The sequence below is a fragment of the Lissotriton helveticus genome, chromosome 5_1 (assembly GCF_964261635.1).
Source record: "Lissotriton helveticus chromosome 5_1, aLisHel1.1, whole genome shotgun sequence".
NCBI classification, from domain to species: Eukaryota; Metazoa; Chordata; class Amphibia; order Caudata; family Salamandridae; genus Lissotriton; species Lissotriton helveticus.
The window spans coordinates 1,954,266,616-1,954,284,824 of record NC_136065.1 but is presented as its reverse complement, the minus strand read 5'-3'; the positions used below and the strand labels follow the sequence as shown (position 1 = coordinate 1,954,284,824).

At 44.6% G+C, this 18,209-nt stretch overlaps 1 protein-coding gene across 3 annotated transcripts in view; it reads right to left on the bottom strand.

The window, feature by feature from the left end:
• Positions 1-18,209, bottom strand: part of MLLT6 (MLLT6, PHD finger containing) — a 767,712-nt gene that overhangs the window by 518,719 nt on the left and 230,784 nt on the right. For all 3 annotated transcript variants that reach the window (XM_078645616.1, XM_078645614.1, XM_078645615.1), the window contains exons 6-7: positions 17,117-17,210; positions 15,678-15,785 (exon numbers count right to left, since the gene is read on the bottom strand). In XM_078645616.1, coding sequence (XP_078501742.1) covers positions 15,678-15,785; positions 17,117-17,210 — 202 coding nt within the window. The remainder of the gene's footprint in view (positions 1-15,677; positions 15,786-17,116; positions 17,211-18,209) is intronic.

Below are 18,209 nucleotides of genomic sequence, written 5' to 3'. Positions count from 1 at the left end.
CAAAGATAGGGCCTTATATATCCAGTTTAGAATGGGAACTCTATCAGTCTGTGAACGCACCTCTAAATGGAAACCCCCCCCATCAGACACCCGCCACCTGCCCACACTGCAGCGCTGAACTGGAAACCATCGCACATGTCTTTTTTGTCTGCAGTGCCTATAACAGGCCTAGATCCAAATGGCTAAAACCAGTCTGTCGCCTACTTGAGACTAGAGGCTATGCCCCAGCGTTAAGAATCTTACAATCCGATCCCAATACAGTACTGGCCTGTGGGGTAGCAAAATTCCTTAGCTCGGCGTGGGCGATTAGATTTAAAGCTATATGATGAATCTTTCCCTGACAATCCCCTGTTATATATTTTTTTGCTAACTATTCCAAAGCTGTAAATTGTTTAATGCTGTTTTATCTTGCCTTTTAATTATTTATTAAGTGTTTTAATTAACAACATGAATTGTACTTTTATTGTTATGTGCTTTTAAGATATTTCAATATCGAATAAAGCTTTGATGATGAATAAAATACAACATAAATCACACTGTGCCGATGTGGTCCAGAGCACTTACTAGTAGCTGATATTAATTCAGGAATTCCATCCATCACTTAAAACTTAATGGCAAACAAACAGACCAGTGGTATAATCGTTCAGTTAATCACAAAATATGCCGTCAAATTCCTTGTTATCTACAACCTCTTGATCCTCCCGAAGAAGCATTTTCGCTCTTGCACCTTACTCGCATTTACTGGACCGGTCTGCCGCCTGCCTCCTGTGTTCCTCCACAGTACTTCCTCAACTTGAGGAATATCCCCATCTCCACTACACCCCAAATGGGCACTTTTTTGCACTTAAGGCATCACTATAACTCCCACATCTCTGAAGAATAATTGCGGACTGCGACTTGTATTGTCCCTTCACCAGCATATCTTCCAGCGCTGGTTAACGGTCAACCTTCACCTGCATACCTATGCAACCTTAGATATAAGCTCTGTGCAACGTACATATTTACGATGCTCAGCAGAAACACACAATACACATGTGCTGAGCAAAAAATGAAATAAATGAGACTATGCTCGTGTAGGAATTTACATTCCTTCTTGCGTTATATAGCAAATATATTGTTTTTTAGTGTCGGAAATGATGCCTCACCTTGTGTAACAGAACAGTGTTCTTTGTCCCTCTGTGTAGGAAATCAGAAATAACAGCGCCCATTATTTAACCCCTTCTGTGCCCTCTGGCACATTCACTATATGACCTAAGGGAATAATGAGGTCGGTTTCCATGATGTGGTTCCCAAGTATCAGTAACCTCTGGAGAAGTTTTCAGAAACGTTCCAGTAGCGAAGGAGTAAAGAACGCACAAGACATTACATGATGTTTAACATTTTCACAATGCTTCATTACAGAAGTAAATGATACATTGCTTCTAACACACATGGCAGCACCTCTGGCGTGTTATCACACAGTCCTGAGTGCTGAATAGCATACCCATCATAAGTGCAGTTGTTAATAATCAAATTGTACCTTGGCAGTGATCCAATCTCACTCCTTTTGTGTGGAATCATAGCATCTCCCATGCATGAAGTTAGATAGTCTTTGTGCATGAAATATACCATCTTTGCACAAGCAGGTATTGCTGGTACCTTGTGGGACAAATTACAACTGCTTCTTGAGGAAAAATAAGCAAATACTGCTGCTTGTACAAAAAGGTATATTTGCAAGGAATCACAGAATTCCCGGTGAACAAATAAGCAAATACATATTGTGTAAGTGTATTGCAAGTAAGTATACATTCTCTGAAAACATACACTTCTCTGACTGCACCAGCTTTTATTTATTACCTATGTCTATCTAGGTCACTGCTTAACTTCCCATAGGTACAGCTGCTTTTGGAATTCCAATGTAAAGATCCAAATAACTTATGATGCAATTGAAGAAATTTTCTATTGTAATCATGAAATTACAATAGACATTTTCTATACCGGAAGATTGGATGGGGCATTTTTTGTGATCCCTGAGACGTAGCCTTGATTGCCTCCTATATGATTTGATGGACTTTCTAACAATTGAAATATATAGTGAGTGCTACGCGCGAATTGTGTTATTAAGCATATAATGCCTTGGTGGAATAAATCATACGTCTCGCTCATTGAAGTATACAATAACCTTTGTACACAATCATGGAATACTTTAAAGACAAATTTATACAAATATATCTTTTAAATATTGCCAGTCTAAAGAAAACATTTTCTCTTATTTTTCAATGACTCCAAATAGAATTAAAAATAGGCATACAAAGTAGCTGGGCTCACAAACCCTTAATAACTCTTAAAAATAAAGAGCAGGAAATGGAGAAGCTTGTTTCCTTCCCAGTGTAAGAATTGGCTTTTGTAGTCTGGTCTGCCCTGTTCCCATGATGCACTGGGCCAGGGACAGACTAATTTGCATACAGCCAGGTTCTGAAACTGGGATGGTGCAATGAGCTAAAAAACGGTGTTGGATCTAGCCCTGATCTCTTGACTGGGTGAGAGTACTCTGCTTAATTCAGAGACTCTGTCCATCACCACCCCTTGTTGTAAATTATTTTGTCCACCCTAAGCGTGGAAGGGTATACTCAGATGTGAGTCCCTTGCTCATTGCACCATCAGGATTCAAGCAAGCCGGGCCGAAGACGCCTGAAATGGCAGAAACCGGTCCCCGGAAGCTTGTTTCCTTCCCAGTGTAAGAATTGGCTTTTGTAGTCTGGTCTGCCCTGTTCCCATGATGCACTGGGCCAGGGACAGACTAATTTGCATACAGCCAGGTTCTGAAACTGGGATGGTGCAATGAGCTAAAAAACGGTGTTGGATCTAGCCCTGATCTCTTGACTGGGTGAGAGTACTCTGCTTAATTAAGAGACTCTGTCCATCACCACCCCTTGTTGTAAATTATTTTGTCCACCCTAAGCGTGGAAGGGTATACTCAGATGTGAGTCCCTTGCTCATTGCACCATCAGGATTCAAGCAAGCCGGGCCGAAGACGCCTGAAATGGCAGAAACCGGTCCCCGGAAGCTTGTTTCCTTCCCAGTGTAAGAATTGGCTTTTGTAGTCTGGTCTGCCCTGTTCCCATGATGCACTGGGCCAGGGACAGACTAATTTGCATACAGCCAGGTTCTGAAACTGGGATGGTGCAATGAGCTAAAAAACGGTGTTGGATCTAGCCCTGATCTCTTGACTGGGTGAGAGTACTCTGCTTAATTCAGAGACTCTGTCCATCACCACCCCTTGTTGTAAATTAGGAAATGGAGATAGGCATTAACTTCATTAGAGAGGAAGTTGGAACTATCACTTAAAGGCAGCATCTGGGAATTATCACTTAAAGGCAGTATCCTGCAATGGAATCCGAAAGTGCAGCGTAGAGCCTACATTTACCGATGCATGAACAAGAGCTGTGCCTTTTGGCTCTGCATGGATTTAAAATCTCAAATCTGCAGCCGTTTATGGCATCATGGACTTTTTAAGGCGGCTGTAAATTTGCAGAATTAATCTGTTAATTTCCATATCCAAGAATGTATTTCAACAGATCTTTCTATTGTCATAAAAAAAAGAGTGCCCAAAATATTGCCCTCTTTATAGAATGTCAATCTAGTGTTAAAAAGTACTATCTGACAACAGGAATTATGAGTAGATCTACTGCTTTCAAATTCACCACATAGAGGAGCAAAGCGATGTATGGGTTTTTTCTCCGAGACCCATATACAGAAGCAAAGAAGACTCGTTCTCTTTTTTGGCCAGACTCTTGTCCAGTGTCAGCTCCTCTTCTAAGGCGGAGGAACATCGCCCCAGTGCTTTTTCAGAGTGACATATAGAGAAAGTAAAATGATATTAACTTGCCTAAGAAGATGATGAACAAGATTTTCACCAAAAGTCCACATTTGTAAAGCGCACAATCACCCGTAAGGGTCTCTAGGCGCTGGGGGCCGTCGGGAAGATTAAGCAAGCTATTGCCCAGAGTCACATAGTGCTGGGCTAACCTGCCGCCGGAGCCGGGGATCGAACCATGGTCCCCAGATTCCGGAGTCAGTCGCCCTGGCCGCGGCGCCACACCTCTCCCCTTAACCACAGTCACAGGCTAAGGGTGACATCATTGAGATATTTTCAACATCTCTTCAGGTATCGCTACTGTTTCAGGTCCAAGAAGTGGAATGTCTCACCTTTCAGGAAATGGATGAAGATGAAGGACAGATTGACTTCATGGTAAGGAATGATGGTCATCAGACCACACACGTGCCTTAAACTATCCACCAATAATCAAGAAAGCATTATTGGTTCGAAATGGAGGTGTAGAAAATGAAAAGATGATATTTATGCATGAATTAATGTATAAATCTTGCAAGACAATTATCTGTTTTTCCCTCTCTTTGAAAACCTTTAGGAGCCTCTCCAGTGACTGAGATATTGTAAAAAACTGTATAAGCTAATGGATTCTGAAAATGCCTGATGGGCCAGACTTAAACAAATTCTTCAATTTCTGAATCAGCCCAAAAGTGCTCTACAAATTCAACACCTACTTATTCAGTGTCATCGGGTAGAACAGGTCGAAACTAGATGCATCAGAAATTAAGTCAATACTACAGTCGTAGCTCTAATGAAGGCTTCCAATGCTCCAGCTATCACAGCTTGTAATAGTAGTAAAATGTAACATGATATATTACAACATTTACACTTGTCACTAGACAAGTAAAAGGAAGTGCCTGTCCTTCTGCTAGCACAGGTAACTGACCACATGATCCAGATAGCTGCAGGATAATGATAACACAGATTTCCACCAGTGAGGCAACAGGGCAGTTCTTGTTTATGAGGGAAGGTTCAACGCCACAATCTGGATGACTGATGATTGAGAGGTACTTTCCGGCCTACAGACCTCCAGCTGGATGTGGGAAATGTCAAAGAAGACAAGCTAAATATACCTCTATTAAAACAGTACACACAGATCCTCATTCTGAAAATGTAGACCTCCCGGCAACTAGATATTCCAAGGCCTACAAGTGACACAGCTTTCATATTTTTATAAACCTCCGAGCCATTACAATGACTAGAAGGATTAATGAGACATAGGCCCTCTATTCCCATCAGCCCTTCCTACACTTTATTTCATAATAAACTGGTGTCTCATAAAATCAATCCTTCTGAAAGCGATTTTACATGTTCATATAGAGCAAACAATGTCCCTTCCATCTTTTCCCTATTATTTCCGTACAAGTAAAAAGAGGTCTTCAAAACCTACAAGTAAAAGTCCCTTTTTGGTAATACCGTGGAAAAATAAAAAAGAGATTACTAAAATCAAACACTTCTTTATTACCAATACTGCTATTCACACAGGCATGTCTACTTCTTAATAGTACAGAAGCAGATGGACAGTGTTACACTTTACCTCATGCTTTTGGAAGGCCGGGTTGGCCTAGAACTCACTTCACAAGAGATGAGGCTATTAGTGATTTAGTGATGCTCTCACGTGGTACATTCTTTATAGACAGTTGAACATAGACTACTTTTAAATCAGTTCATACCTTTTACAAACACTGTTGTCTCCTAAGCAGACATGTGAGCGAGTCAGGTGTCTCTGTTGACATCTTTTTTTACAGACTTTCCTCCATTGCCTTTCTTTACACACAGCCCCCCTATATGAGGGGTAAGCTTGCCATACAGTTCAAGAGAAAGGATACTGTCTTAGTGATGAAAAACTTTTCTTTAATTTGGCCAACACTACACTTATTTCTGGACCTACGGAGTGGCTTGCTGCCTTAGATTCACATGGTTAAGTTCTTCTCTTAACCGCATGCGTGCGGCATGATTCCCCCCCGTACGCTGGATTTTGCGAAAGCGCACTTTGCATGACGAGCTGGGCTCGTCATGAGCGTGCCAGGAGGCTACCTCATGACGAGCCCAGCTCGTCATGAGCGTCGAAGGGGTTAAGAGACTGCTGCTGATCAACCTCTATCCCCTGTGCTTTCTCTCTTCCAAAAGGAAGAGTTAACAAGCATTAGAAATGCAATCGGGCTCGGATTTATTTGAGTTTGAGCTAATGGCATTGTAAATGCCAATGTCTTTTTGCCATGTGTTATGGAGTGTGTGCATGTGGTGTGTAGTGGAAGTATGTTGGTTGAATTGTAATTTTACCAATGGTGGCATGCTGTGCTTTATATGTTTAAAAGTAAAGTGTACCATACTGCGATTGCTTGGTGGAAAAGTGCACTGCCGGCTGGAGGTGTGTGTGCCTGGTGGAAGGGTGCACTGACGGCTGGTGGGTGTGTGCTTGGTAAAAGCGTGCACAGATGGATGATGGTTGGTGTTTGTGCATGGTGAAAGCATTCATTGACGGCTGGGGGTGTGTTGTTGTGTGTGTTGTTTTCTGTGTGCTGGTGAGTGTGTGGTGGTGAGTCTGTGGGGGTGAGCCTGGGGAGTGAGTGTGGTGGTGAGTGTGTTGTGTTGAGTGGTGACAAGTGTGTGGTGTTGAGAGACTGAGGTGTGTGGTTTGTGTGTGCGTTATGTGTGTGTGGTGTATGTGTGTGTGGTGTTTTCTGCACACTCACACACTGCCCCTACACATTCACACACTGCTCACCCGCACACTCCCAATGTCACCCTGCATAGTCACACACTGTTTACCCTGCACACTCATTCTGCACACTCACACAATGTGCACCCTGACACACTGTCTCTGCAGTCACTCTGCACTCACTGTCACTCTGCACTCACTGTCACTCTGCACTCGCTGTCACTCTGCACTCACTGTCACTCTGCTGTCACTCTGCACTCACTGTCACTCTGCTCTCACTGTCACTCTGCACTCACTGTCACTCTGCACCCACTGTCACTCTGCACTCACTGTCACTCTGCACTCACTGTCACTCTGCACTCACTCTGCACTCACTGTCACTCTGCACTCACTCTGCACTCACTGTCACTCTGCACTCAATCTGCACTCACTGTCACTCTGCACTCACTCTGCACTCACTGTCACTCTGCACTCACTGTCACTCTGCACTCACTGTCACTCTGCACTCACTGTCACTCTGCACTCACTGTCACTCTGACCTCACTGTCACTCTGACCTCACTGTCCCTCTGCACTCACTGTCACTCTGCTGTCACTCTGCACTCACTGTCACTCTGCACTCACTGTCACTCTGCACTCACTGTCACTCTGCTGTCACTCTGCACTCTGCACTCACTGTCACTCTGCACTCACTGTCACTCTGCACTCACTGTCACTCTGCTGTCACTCTGCACTCACTGTCACTCTGCACTCACTGTCACTCTGCTGTCACTCTGACCTCACTGTCACTCTGACCTCACTGTCACTCTGCACTCACTGTCACTCTGCACTCACTGTCACTCTGCACTCACTGTCACTCTGCTGTCACTCTGCACTCACTGTCACTCTGCTGTCACTCTGACCTCACTGTCACTCTGACCTCACTGTCACTCTGACCTCACTGTCACTCTGCTGTCACTGTCACTCTGCTGTCACTCTGCACTCACTGTCACTCTGCACTCACTGTCACTCTGCTGTCACTCTGCACTCACTGTCACTCTGCACTCACTGTCACTCTGCACTCACTGTCACTCTGCACTCACTGTCACTCTGCTGTCACTCTGCACTCACTGTCACTCTGCTGTCACTCTGCACTCACTGTCACTCTGCACTCACTGTCACTCTGCTGTCACTCTGCACTCACTGTCACTCTGCACTCACTGTCACTCTGCTGTCACTGTCACTCTGCACTCACTGTCACTCTGCTGTCACTCTGCACTCTGCACTCACTGTCACTCTGCACTCACTGTCACTCTGCACTCACTGTCACTCTGCTGTCACTCTGCACTCACTGTCACTCTGCACTCACTGTCACTCTGACCTCACTGTCACTCTGCACTCACTGTCACTCTGCACTCACTGTCACTCTACACTCACTGTCACTCTGCTGTCACTCTGCACTCACTGTCACTCTGCACTCACTGTCACTCTGCTGTCACTCTGCACTCACTGTCACTCTGCACTCACTGTCACTCTGCTGTCACTCTGCACTCACCGTCACTCTGCACTCACTGTCACTCTGCACGCACTGTCACTCTGCACTCCCTGTCACTCTGCTGTCACTCTGCACTCACTGTCACTCTGCACTCACTGTCACTCTGCTGTCACTCTGCACTCACTGTCACTCTGCACTCACTGTCACTCTGCACTCACTGTCACTCTGCTGTCACTCTGCACTCACTGTCACTCTGCACTCACTGTCACTCTGCACTCACTGTCACTCTGCTGTCACTCTGCACTCACTGTCACTCTGCACTCACTGTCACTCTGCACTCGCTGTCACTCTGCACTCACTGTCACTCTGCACTCACTGTCACTCTGCTGTCACTCTGCACTCACTGTCACTCTGCACTCACTGTCACTCTGCACTCACTGTCACTCTGCACTCACTGTCACTCTGCTGTCACTCTGCACTCACTGTCACTCTGCACTCACTGTCACTCTGCACTCACTGTCACTCTGCACTCTACAGTCACTCTGCACTCTACAGTCACTCTGCACTCTACAGTCACTCTGCACTCACTGTCACTCTGCACTCACTGTCACTCTGCTGTCACTCTGCACTCACTGTCACTCTGCACTCTACAGTCACTCTGCACTCTACAGTCACTCTGCACTCTACAGTCACTCTGCACTCTACAGTCACTCTGCACTCTACAGTCACTCTGCACTCACTGTCACTCTGCTGTCACTCTGCACTCACTGTCACTCTGCTGTCACTCTGCACTCACTGTCACTCTGCACTCTACAGTCACTCTGCACTCTACAGTCACTCTGCACTCTACAGTCACTCTGCACTCTACAGTCACTCTGCACTCACTGTCACTCTGCACTCACTGTCACTCTGCACTCACTGTCACTCTGCACTCACTGTCACTCTGCACTCACTGTCACTCTGCACTCACTGCCACTCTGCACTCACTGCCACTCTGCACTCACTGCCACTCTGCACTCACTCTGCACTCACTCTGCACTCACTCTGCACTCACTGTCACTCTGCACTCACTGTCACTCTGCACTCACTGTCACTCTGCACTCACTGTCACTCTGCACTCACTGTCACTCTGCACTCACTGTCACTCTGCACTCACTGTCACTCTGCACTCAGTCTGCACTCACTGTCAATCTGCACTCAGTCTGCACTCGCTGTCACTCTGCACTCACTGCCACTCTGCACTCTCAAACTGCACTCTAAAAATGCACTCTCAAACTGCACTCTCAATCTGCACTCTCCACTCTCAAACTGCACTCTGCACTCTCAAACTGCACTCTCAAACTGCAATCTGCACTCTGCACTCTGATTCTGCACTCTCAAACTGCACTCTCAATCTGCACTCTCAAACTGCACTCTCAATCTGCACTCTCAACTCTCATACTGCACTCTCAAACTGCACTCTCAAACTGCACTCTCAAACTGCACTCTCAAACTGCACTCTCAATCTGCACTCTCAATCTGCACTCTCAAACTGCACTCTCAACTCTCAATCTGCACTCTCAACTCTCAAACTGCACTCTATAACTGCACTCTATAACTGCACTCTCAAACTGCACTCTCAAACTGCACTCTCAAACTGCACTCTCAAACTGCACTCTCAAACTGCACTCTCAAACTGCACTCTCAAACAGCACTCTCAAACTGCACTCTCAACTCTCAAACTGCACTCTGCACTCTCAAACTGCACTCTGCACTCTCAAACTGCACTCTGATTCTGCACTCTGATTCCCACTTCACGTGCCTTTTCAAAATTCAGCAGCAAGAACTTGTGCACTTGTGTTTGGGATTGGAATTGTGAAAGGCGGGTGGAAGTTCCGTATTGTGTAGGAAAAGCTCTTGGGTGTAATCGAATGTCACAAAAACAATAATTGTTCTCGAAAACCAATGCTGCATTAAAAAAAATAGAATGTGAAGCAGTACTGAAAGAAATAGTAATTCAATAGCCTTAATTAAGTTACTATGCACTCAACTGTGTCTTGACAAAAAATTATGAACAAAGTTTAAAAAACTGTCAACATTTTTTTTAACGATAGTCGCTGGATCGGATAAAAAAACTAGAAAAACATCAACAGAATGGAAAGGCATGGAAAAAAAGAGGGTCTGGAGGGTTGGTTGTTAGTATTAAATGTCAACAGAAGTCCACACAACGAACTTTCCACTGCACGGCTCTGGTCTGTACATAGCTCATAAGAAAACATTAATATGCAATGAATAAAGGAAGGAAGGAAGCAACATCAGACAGTTAGACGTCACAGAAATTCTTCTGAGAACGTTTGGGAAAAACATTTGCATCTATTCAAGAAGACTCGTGCAATGAGTTTGTGTGTAGAAGGCGCGTGGTTGTTTTTTTGGACCCACTAACAAAATAATACAATTTTCCTGTGATGACTAAAACACGAGTTAGGTGATGCCTAATAAAAGGCATGACATTATTACAAGTTGTGAAATGAATTCTTTGGCAGACTGTTCTAAAAACGACATAATCAAAGTATGTGTTCCGAGTTGCTAGACTTGGGGAGTTCTACAAACTTTCCTACCAATGTTCTTTACTTTATAAAAAATAAAAAAATAAAACTTAGCACACTTCCTCTTTTGCCATCGCGCAAACGCTGCAACTAGCAGGATACCTAGATTCCATTCGGGGTTTCTCCCAGAGCTCGGAAGAATAGAATTTAAGTCTAGAACGGAAACCTACTTCTGCTGCTCCGCCTTTCAGCACGACGGTCAATATACAGTCCCCAATGTTGATAGGGCGCGAGCATCTGTATCAGCCCCACGCAGCCCTCGTGACACGCTTTGCCAGGCGCGTCTTACAAGCGCAGCTGTGGGCAGTCAATTTTCTCGCAAACACCAATCCCATTAGGAAAAACAATACCAATAAAAACACCAAACGAAGGTCCGTAACTGCAAGCAAACAGTTACCTCACCTTTCGTTGTGTCAACAACTGACGGGCTCCTTGAATCATTCCTTTAAAACTCTGCTTGCTGTCTGAAGGAAGTAACAAGGCGCATTATTCAGAGAGAACAAAACTGTTGGAAATTCGTGTGTGGAAAAAAGTTGACGCAGGCAGTATGGGAAAATACAAACAATACAGCAGGCTGTCAGACTATGCTGAAGTTCAACACCGCTGCAGGACTCTGCCCAGAAAGCAAACAGTTCTAAAAGGCCAGCTTGCAATTCATTACCTCAGCTCCGAGAACAAAAGCTGCTGCAAAGAAAAACATAATAAACTCGAGAGAACAATTCCATTCACACCGGCCACGGACCATTCCAGAAAAAAAATGAAACTGAGATTAAAAGAACAGCCCATGACAGAACGTCAGACTCTTGTTCTTGAACTAATGAAGCCCTTTCCCGGCCTGGCATGCAGCAGCTGCGCGCTGAGCGCTGCTGAATGGTGAACGCGCCCGGCCATCTGGATTCACTTACGGAGGCACCCTGACAGCTCCTAATTATAATTAATGTACTTCTTTGCGCGCACACGCACGAAAAATGCTACACATGCCCGACGAAAACGACATTTAGCCTATCACTTCAAGGCTATTAAAAAGACACCACAGCGAAGACGAATCACTGGCCAGATGACATAACACACTAAGGAATGTGTGGAATGTGTCTCGCCAAAGCCCTAGGAGATACTTTTTTTTTCTCTTTAACATTAGGAGCTCGAAACTCCTCCCACTTTCGTGGGCGGAGGCCGAGCCCTAAAAAGGATTCTTCTGTAAACTTATTTTTTAATTTTAACTGGAGTTTTTAAAAAAAAAAACAAAGAAACTGAAAATATTGGCTTTAGCTGTGCAATGTTTAAAACATTTTTTTGACAGAAAATGATTTTCTAAAATTCTGCACATTGATGGAGATATTCTGTGCTTATGATTTTAAATAGGTTACACTTGGAGGATTATTATTGCAAAATTGTGACTTTCGCTTATTCCGTGAACGGACTTCTGCATAGGTATTCTCTCAGCTTTTCCTTCTTGTATACTTTTGCTTATCTGACCACAAGCAGGAAACTGGCGCATTTCTGCACAAAGCACAGGCTCCATATTATTTAAGAGAGAAACTCACCAGCTTGGTTCTGACAAGACACAGTAACAGTTATCAACCAGCTGAGGCACAGATAGACATAGCAGGGAGTTTGCAGGTAGGTCAAATGAGGAAAGCGGAGCTAATGACTATCAGAACAATGTTTACTACTTGAATAACCTCCACTGACTGGCATACTTACATGAGAAAATTAAAAAGCGCCTGGAGAAGAAGGGGAGGGAACTTCTAAGCCAGGAGTAAAGTCCTCACCCAATATGTTGACTAAATTAGCCCTCTGAACATTAATCTTACAGATAAAGGTCTGAAAAGCAGTATTGGCTCTAACCATATGCAGGCAAATTACCTTAGCTGGAGGAAGAACTTTTACTAAATACCATTAGGCCGCAAAAAATGAACCATTTGTGCCATAGACGCTCTAGACGCCTGCTTACCCGAATGAGCTGAAGAGTTTATGACACTTGCACCGTTTATTATATAAAAAAAACTGGTCTATAAAAGTTGGCCGACTCCTGTACGCTACATGCAAGACTGGAGGACTACACAAGGCTGTGGAAGGTCCAATGAACTCATAAATAGATCACAAAAGAAATATAGAAAGACAGCTTTCCCCATAAGGAAGAACGAATGTCTGCATGACCACCTTATCATTGAGAGGAATGTGTAGGTCTCTGAAGAGTGGAGAACCAGAATCCTAACATTAGCTTGACCAAAGTGAACACAATAAAACAAACAGGTTCCAATTCCAACAGTATAAGGCCCCTGGAAGCCACAGAATTGTATTTGTTTGTTTACAGAAACAGCAAAATCAAGAATCTGATGTCGGACTGAATGGTGGTTGTACACCAGGGGCATAGGCTAATATTTAACTGACATACAATGCTTAGGACATAACATGATCAGTCTCGAGTTTCATTTAACACTTGCTACACCGGATGCCTCCCTAAGTCAGGTGGAGGCCTGTCCAACAATCAGGAAAGAGGATTCACCTCATTTTGCATGGGCTCAATAAGAAGAAACTATTCCGTTCTCAGATATTGGTTCTAAGGATTTCCTGGCTGTGTGCAGAGTAAGCACATTGCTTTGACACAGACCAGGGTGCCCAAATGTTAATCTTAAGTCTCAGACGGCCCATTTGAGTGAAGCATGGTTGGAGTGGCGCCTCAATCCCCTTTATTGCTATCAAAACCGGTTGAGCCATTGAGGTGGCACTAGGCCCACTTAGTGTGATCTGCCTCTCTACAACGTGAACCAATTTGGGAACAAAAGGCAGAGAAGAAAGGTCCATAATGCTAAAAGAAAGGCTCCGCCCACATATGTGGACATTCTGCCCATCCATGAACATACCACCAGCATGGTGCATTCTCCGCAGATGCAAACGAGTTTATCTGCTCAATATCTGAGAAAGAAAAGAGCTCACTCTCCTGGCTTCACCTCCCACGAGAGGTATTCAATGCTGCTTCTTACGCTCTTTTACGAATGTTTAAGAGAAGAAGCCATTAGAGAACTTATCAGGTGTCTTCCTTGATCTGTTGGGGATTAATCATGGCAGGACCATCGATCAGAAAAGCAACTAAAATTCTGAGACTGACGAGTCTGAATGGAAACACTATGTGAGCGAAAGGGCTTGGGCCCCAGGGCTAAGGGGCATGGCAGAGAGCACGTGTCCGTTCCTATATTGAGAACAGGGTGACGAATGTTACTTGAGGATTCTGCCAGTTTAAGGCCAATGAAGTCTAAGGCATATTTCACAAGAGGACTGAACTGGTAAAGGAAATCATCTTGTTCTGCCTTCTAACACTCACTCCTCATATCAGCTCGATAAATAATCCCCTAAATTTCTGAGCTACAGTTGTGAAGGTGGTCTTGGACAGACAGTGTATGCCTAAAACCTTTGTTAATTATGCTACTGGAAGAGGAGGCATAGCCTCTCGCTCGTGTCCTTAGGCAGTAATTGGAGAAGCCAGGTCTGTGTGGGATTGATGGTACCATCAGCTAAAGTCAGGTATAAAAGATTTAGAGTGGGAACCAGAAAGTAAATTGGCACACCGGGAACCAAGCAGGCCTGTGCCATTGGGTTCAACTTCACCAACAGCTCCTTAAAATAAACCTCCAATGAGGACTCATTAAATATAGAAGAGTCTCGTCTTACCTTCTGCTTGCCAGGCTCTATGGAGAACCCGCTCTCAACGTGGTATGAGTAGGGTGGTTTCAAACATAGAGCGTCAGGGATCCAATGGCTGCCCAGCCTGCCTGGACCCTACTTGTAAGGGCTTGGCCCAAATGCACCCAGGGTTAATCTCCAAAGGGAAGAACTCAGATGATCGAACCCGATGAACCAGCTCCCACTTCTTTGAGTTTTCTCACTGTAGTTCTGATCCCTTTTCTCTTTAGACCCACCAGACCCTTTTGCTTCTTTAGGCATCCTCTCAAGTAGAAGGATGGCTAACTGCTTTGCAGTAACTGGCAAAGGCTTCACCATCGGACAGCAATAGAGACGTTTCAGAAGTCAGGCTATTTACACCTCCCATCAACCCCTGGAGGTCTGAGGCCTTTCGCCCTGGGGTTCAAGTGACTCTACCTGTGCCGGTGCTGAGGACCAACGGTACTAAGGACCATCCTTCTTTGACTGCATTTTCTTAAAATCACAGCACGTTCACCAGGAAGAATCAGAAGAAAGCACCTCAGAAAGGTACCCGGTAAAAGAATATAAGGTACCTTCTAACGACCGTCTAGTAGAAGAAATGGCTTTGAAGAGTGCCCCGTTGTCAGATGACTGAATTAGTACTTTGTAGCAAAAGTGGGCACGGGTCTGGGTCTCCTGCACTCTGCAGCCTGCCCTGCTGTAGCACCAATTGCTTGGTTCCGGTGGCAAGTCACAGAGGAGTGATCTGTGGTACACGGTAAGACCAATAACAACAGCACACCTGCATGAGGGCGTACTTACTCTGCTCTTTTACTTTTTTAAATCCCAGAACACATGAGGATTAAAATGTCTAAAGTATTTGGTACTTAATCGGACAACTCTTGGGAGTGTGCGGTGAAGCAGTCGCAGTGAAAACAAGAGTATATGGAGTGACAGTCCACCAAACACTTGCCAGTTGAGAAGGAATCACATTTCTTAAGCCCTCTGGGGGGCAAGGTCTGAGCAGTGTTGGAGCCATGCTGTGCAAAGGATGCCCAGGTTTATACTGTGTCCCAGTGCTGCAGTTCCCTGGCCGGCGGTGGGATATTTGCTGTATAGAATAGAGGGGACTGAATATACTTGAAAACAAACCTCCCACTCGAGCAAGAAATAATGCTGACGCTTGACGCTGCTTGCCAGAGAATCTTTGATTGTCCCACGTATTAGACAGTAACGGCCTCCTTATGCATGAAATATTACATGGTATACTGCTTCTGCAATAAGCAACCCACACCACTTTGATAAGGAGCCATGTATCTAGAAGCAAGGGTTATACCGCGGTTTGTTCAAGGAACCATACCGCACACAAGTTAAAATTCTCTCCACTATGACCACATAATAATATAAATCATCTAACCATGGAAGAGAACAAAACACTCACCTTCTTCTGGCGATCCTGATGGATCACAAGCTTCTCTTGTGCAGGGGAAACAGACCGGCTCCTTCGCCCTGGAATATAGGGGCAGCCTCCAGGATGACGGAAGGTCTTCTATATAGAAGTTATGGAAGGAAGAAGGGCAGAGTATTAATATGACATGTCCTCTGGGAAAAGAAAGAGTTTCTGGAATCAGGCAGCACAGATGACAAAGAGCAGCATTCAAGGGACAAACTTTATTACCAAGGCTGATGCTCTGCTTCTCCAATGGGGAGTGATTCCGGGCACCAGATAAATCTTGCATGGCTCTGTCAGGCATTGTGCTCGTCTACAGTAGGCATTGTTATATACATTATTCACAAAGGGGGAAAGGTTCTGGATGCATCAGGTGCTGATAACATGTAGGACATGCAGTATTTACATGCATTATTCCAATCTCACTGTATGACAAGCTCTAAGTTTGCTAGGCACTTTCATATGTAGGATACACAGTGGTTGCTGACATGTGCCCAATGAAGGTTTAAGCTCTGGGACTGCTCAACAGTGACTAGATAAAAAATCAACAGTGTTTGCAGCCATTATTTCTGGGCCTGTGGCAGTCACGGCTCTAGACGTTTCCAGGCACTGTGTTCAAATTTAGAATAGGCAGATCACCAGTGAGACTCTGATTCAGCTGGGCACTATATGTGTACATGATGATCAGTGTTTGAAAGCGAGACTCTCAGTGTTAGGCCCTGTGTAGATGTACTGTGCTTGCAAGATGACTGTCAAGGATCTGATTATGCTGGGCTTTGTGTGTGCGTGAATGCATGTAAGCACTATGAACAGACAGTTGAAGGGGTTATTGCTGCCAGCCCCTTAATCTCTAAAGGAATGATTGTGGTTGTTATATTCACTTTGTAGAGATTATGTGAACAGTGCCTCAGAGTCTCACCCCTACTAAGAACCCCTTGGGTGTGGAAATATACTTTACTCGAAGAACTTGCAAGCATTCGTCCCCATGCAATGAGAATTTGAGATGTCAGTTCTTTGCCTTCTCTTCATAGGTTGATTGAAAGTACCTAAGGAGACACTCGCCCTGTTCGACTGCAGGAGCTCAGAGGTTGCTCACCCAGTTCATTTGTCTCAATGGCGAGGGTGAACAAGGCTGAGACTGGCCTGGGGTTGCTTGTGCACTCACTGAAGGGGCAGTTTGGTCTCTACTGTCTCTCCTGGGGCAGGACTGAGTCTGACCTGTGTGTGGGTTGTCTGTAATGGAACAGACGAGATTTGTGCTGCACCTTGGGACATGAGGGTCTAAATTACGGGTTTCTGCCCAGCTCATCTGCAATGACAAAAAATCATCTTTGGAGGTTTAGGACATACTAGAGGGCATTTAATGGTCATTGCCAAGTTACACCATTACAAACAATGTGCGGTGACTGAGCGAACGAAGCTATGCTCACCATTTTTGTAAAGTGGTACTTGCAGTAGCCAATGTACTTCACATTGTCCGCTTCCATGGCCTCTTCCTCACACAGGAGCCCAGCCGATTGGGCACTGGAGAAAAGAAAAGAAACATGTAGGGTTAGAATAACATGAAGAACGTTTTTGAGGAAAGAGGACACATTTTCATAGAGATGGAACACAATAAGGTGCTTAGGAAACAAAAGATCATTAGATGTTTAGCTAACTTCTATTTTCCTTCATATAGGCAAAACCTTGCTCTGCAACAACACTTTAATGTTATGTGGTGTCTTACATGGATTTTGCACAGTAAGCAGAGTTATTTGAATCACACCATATTACCAGGTATGAGTTGAACTTGCGGAGTTACCTAAAAACTCTGAGATTCCGCACATGTTGATGCTGGGTTATGGAAATACTATTTCTTAGTGCAGTAACAATTATCGGTGAGACCTGGAAGTTCATATGCCCTCTTTCTAGAAGAAGCTCACAATTCTATCCTATTACCCCTTGGCTGCAGTGGTGCTTAGCGCAACTAGGATGAAAACACTTTATTGAAATTTCACTTCGCTGAGAACCATGTAGTCATTTGAGGTCCCAATGATTAAGCTCTTTGTGGAAAAATATCCATTTAGCAGGAAAGCACCAAGGCAGCAGAGGACAAAAGGAAAGGGAAATGGAAGATTAAGGATGAAGGAAAGGATCAGAGGTGGAATGAGGAGAGCTGTGCTTGATAAATGGTAAGAGGAGAGGAGGAAACCTTAGGAGGATAACAAATGGAAAGGCCATAGAAGTGGCGTTGGCAAGACAGTAGGCCTAGCTACAATTAGAAATACGACATTAGAACAATAAAGCCAGCCAAAAAGGGCATGGGTATTGGGAAAGGAACAGTGGGGAAGAGAATTGGAAGTGAGGTCGAAAATTTGGGAGGGAAAAAAATGGACTGATGACACTGTGAGGGGAAGCGATGAGAGAACCAATAATGGGTGGCGGGTAGATGCAAAGACAGGAAAAAGAAAGGGCAAGAGGCGGAACTGATGCAGAGGGAAAAGAGCAAGCCTGAGAAGAGACGCAGCGGAAATCCTAATAGAG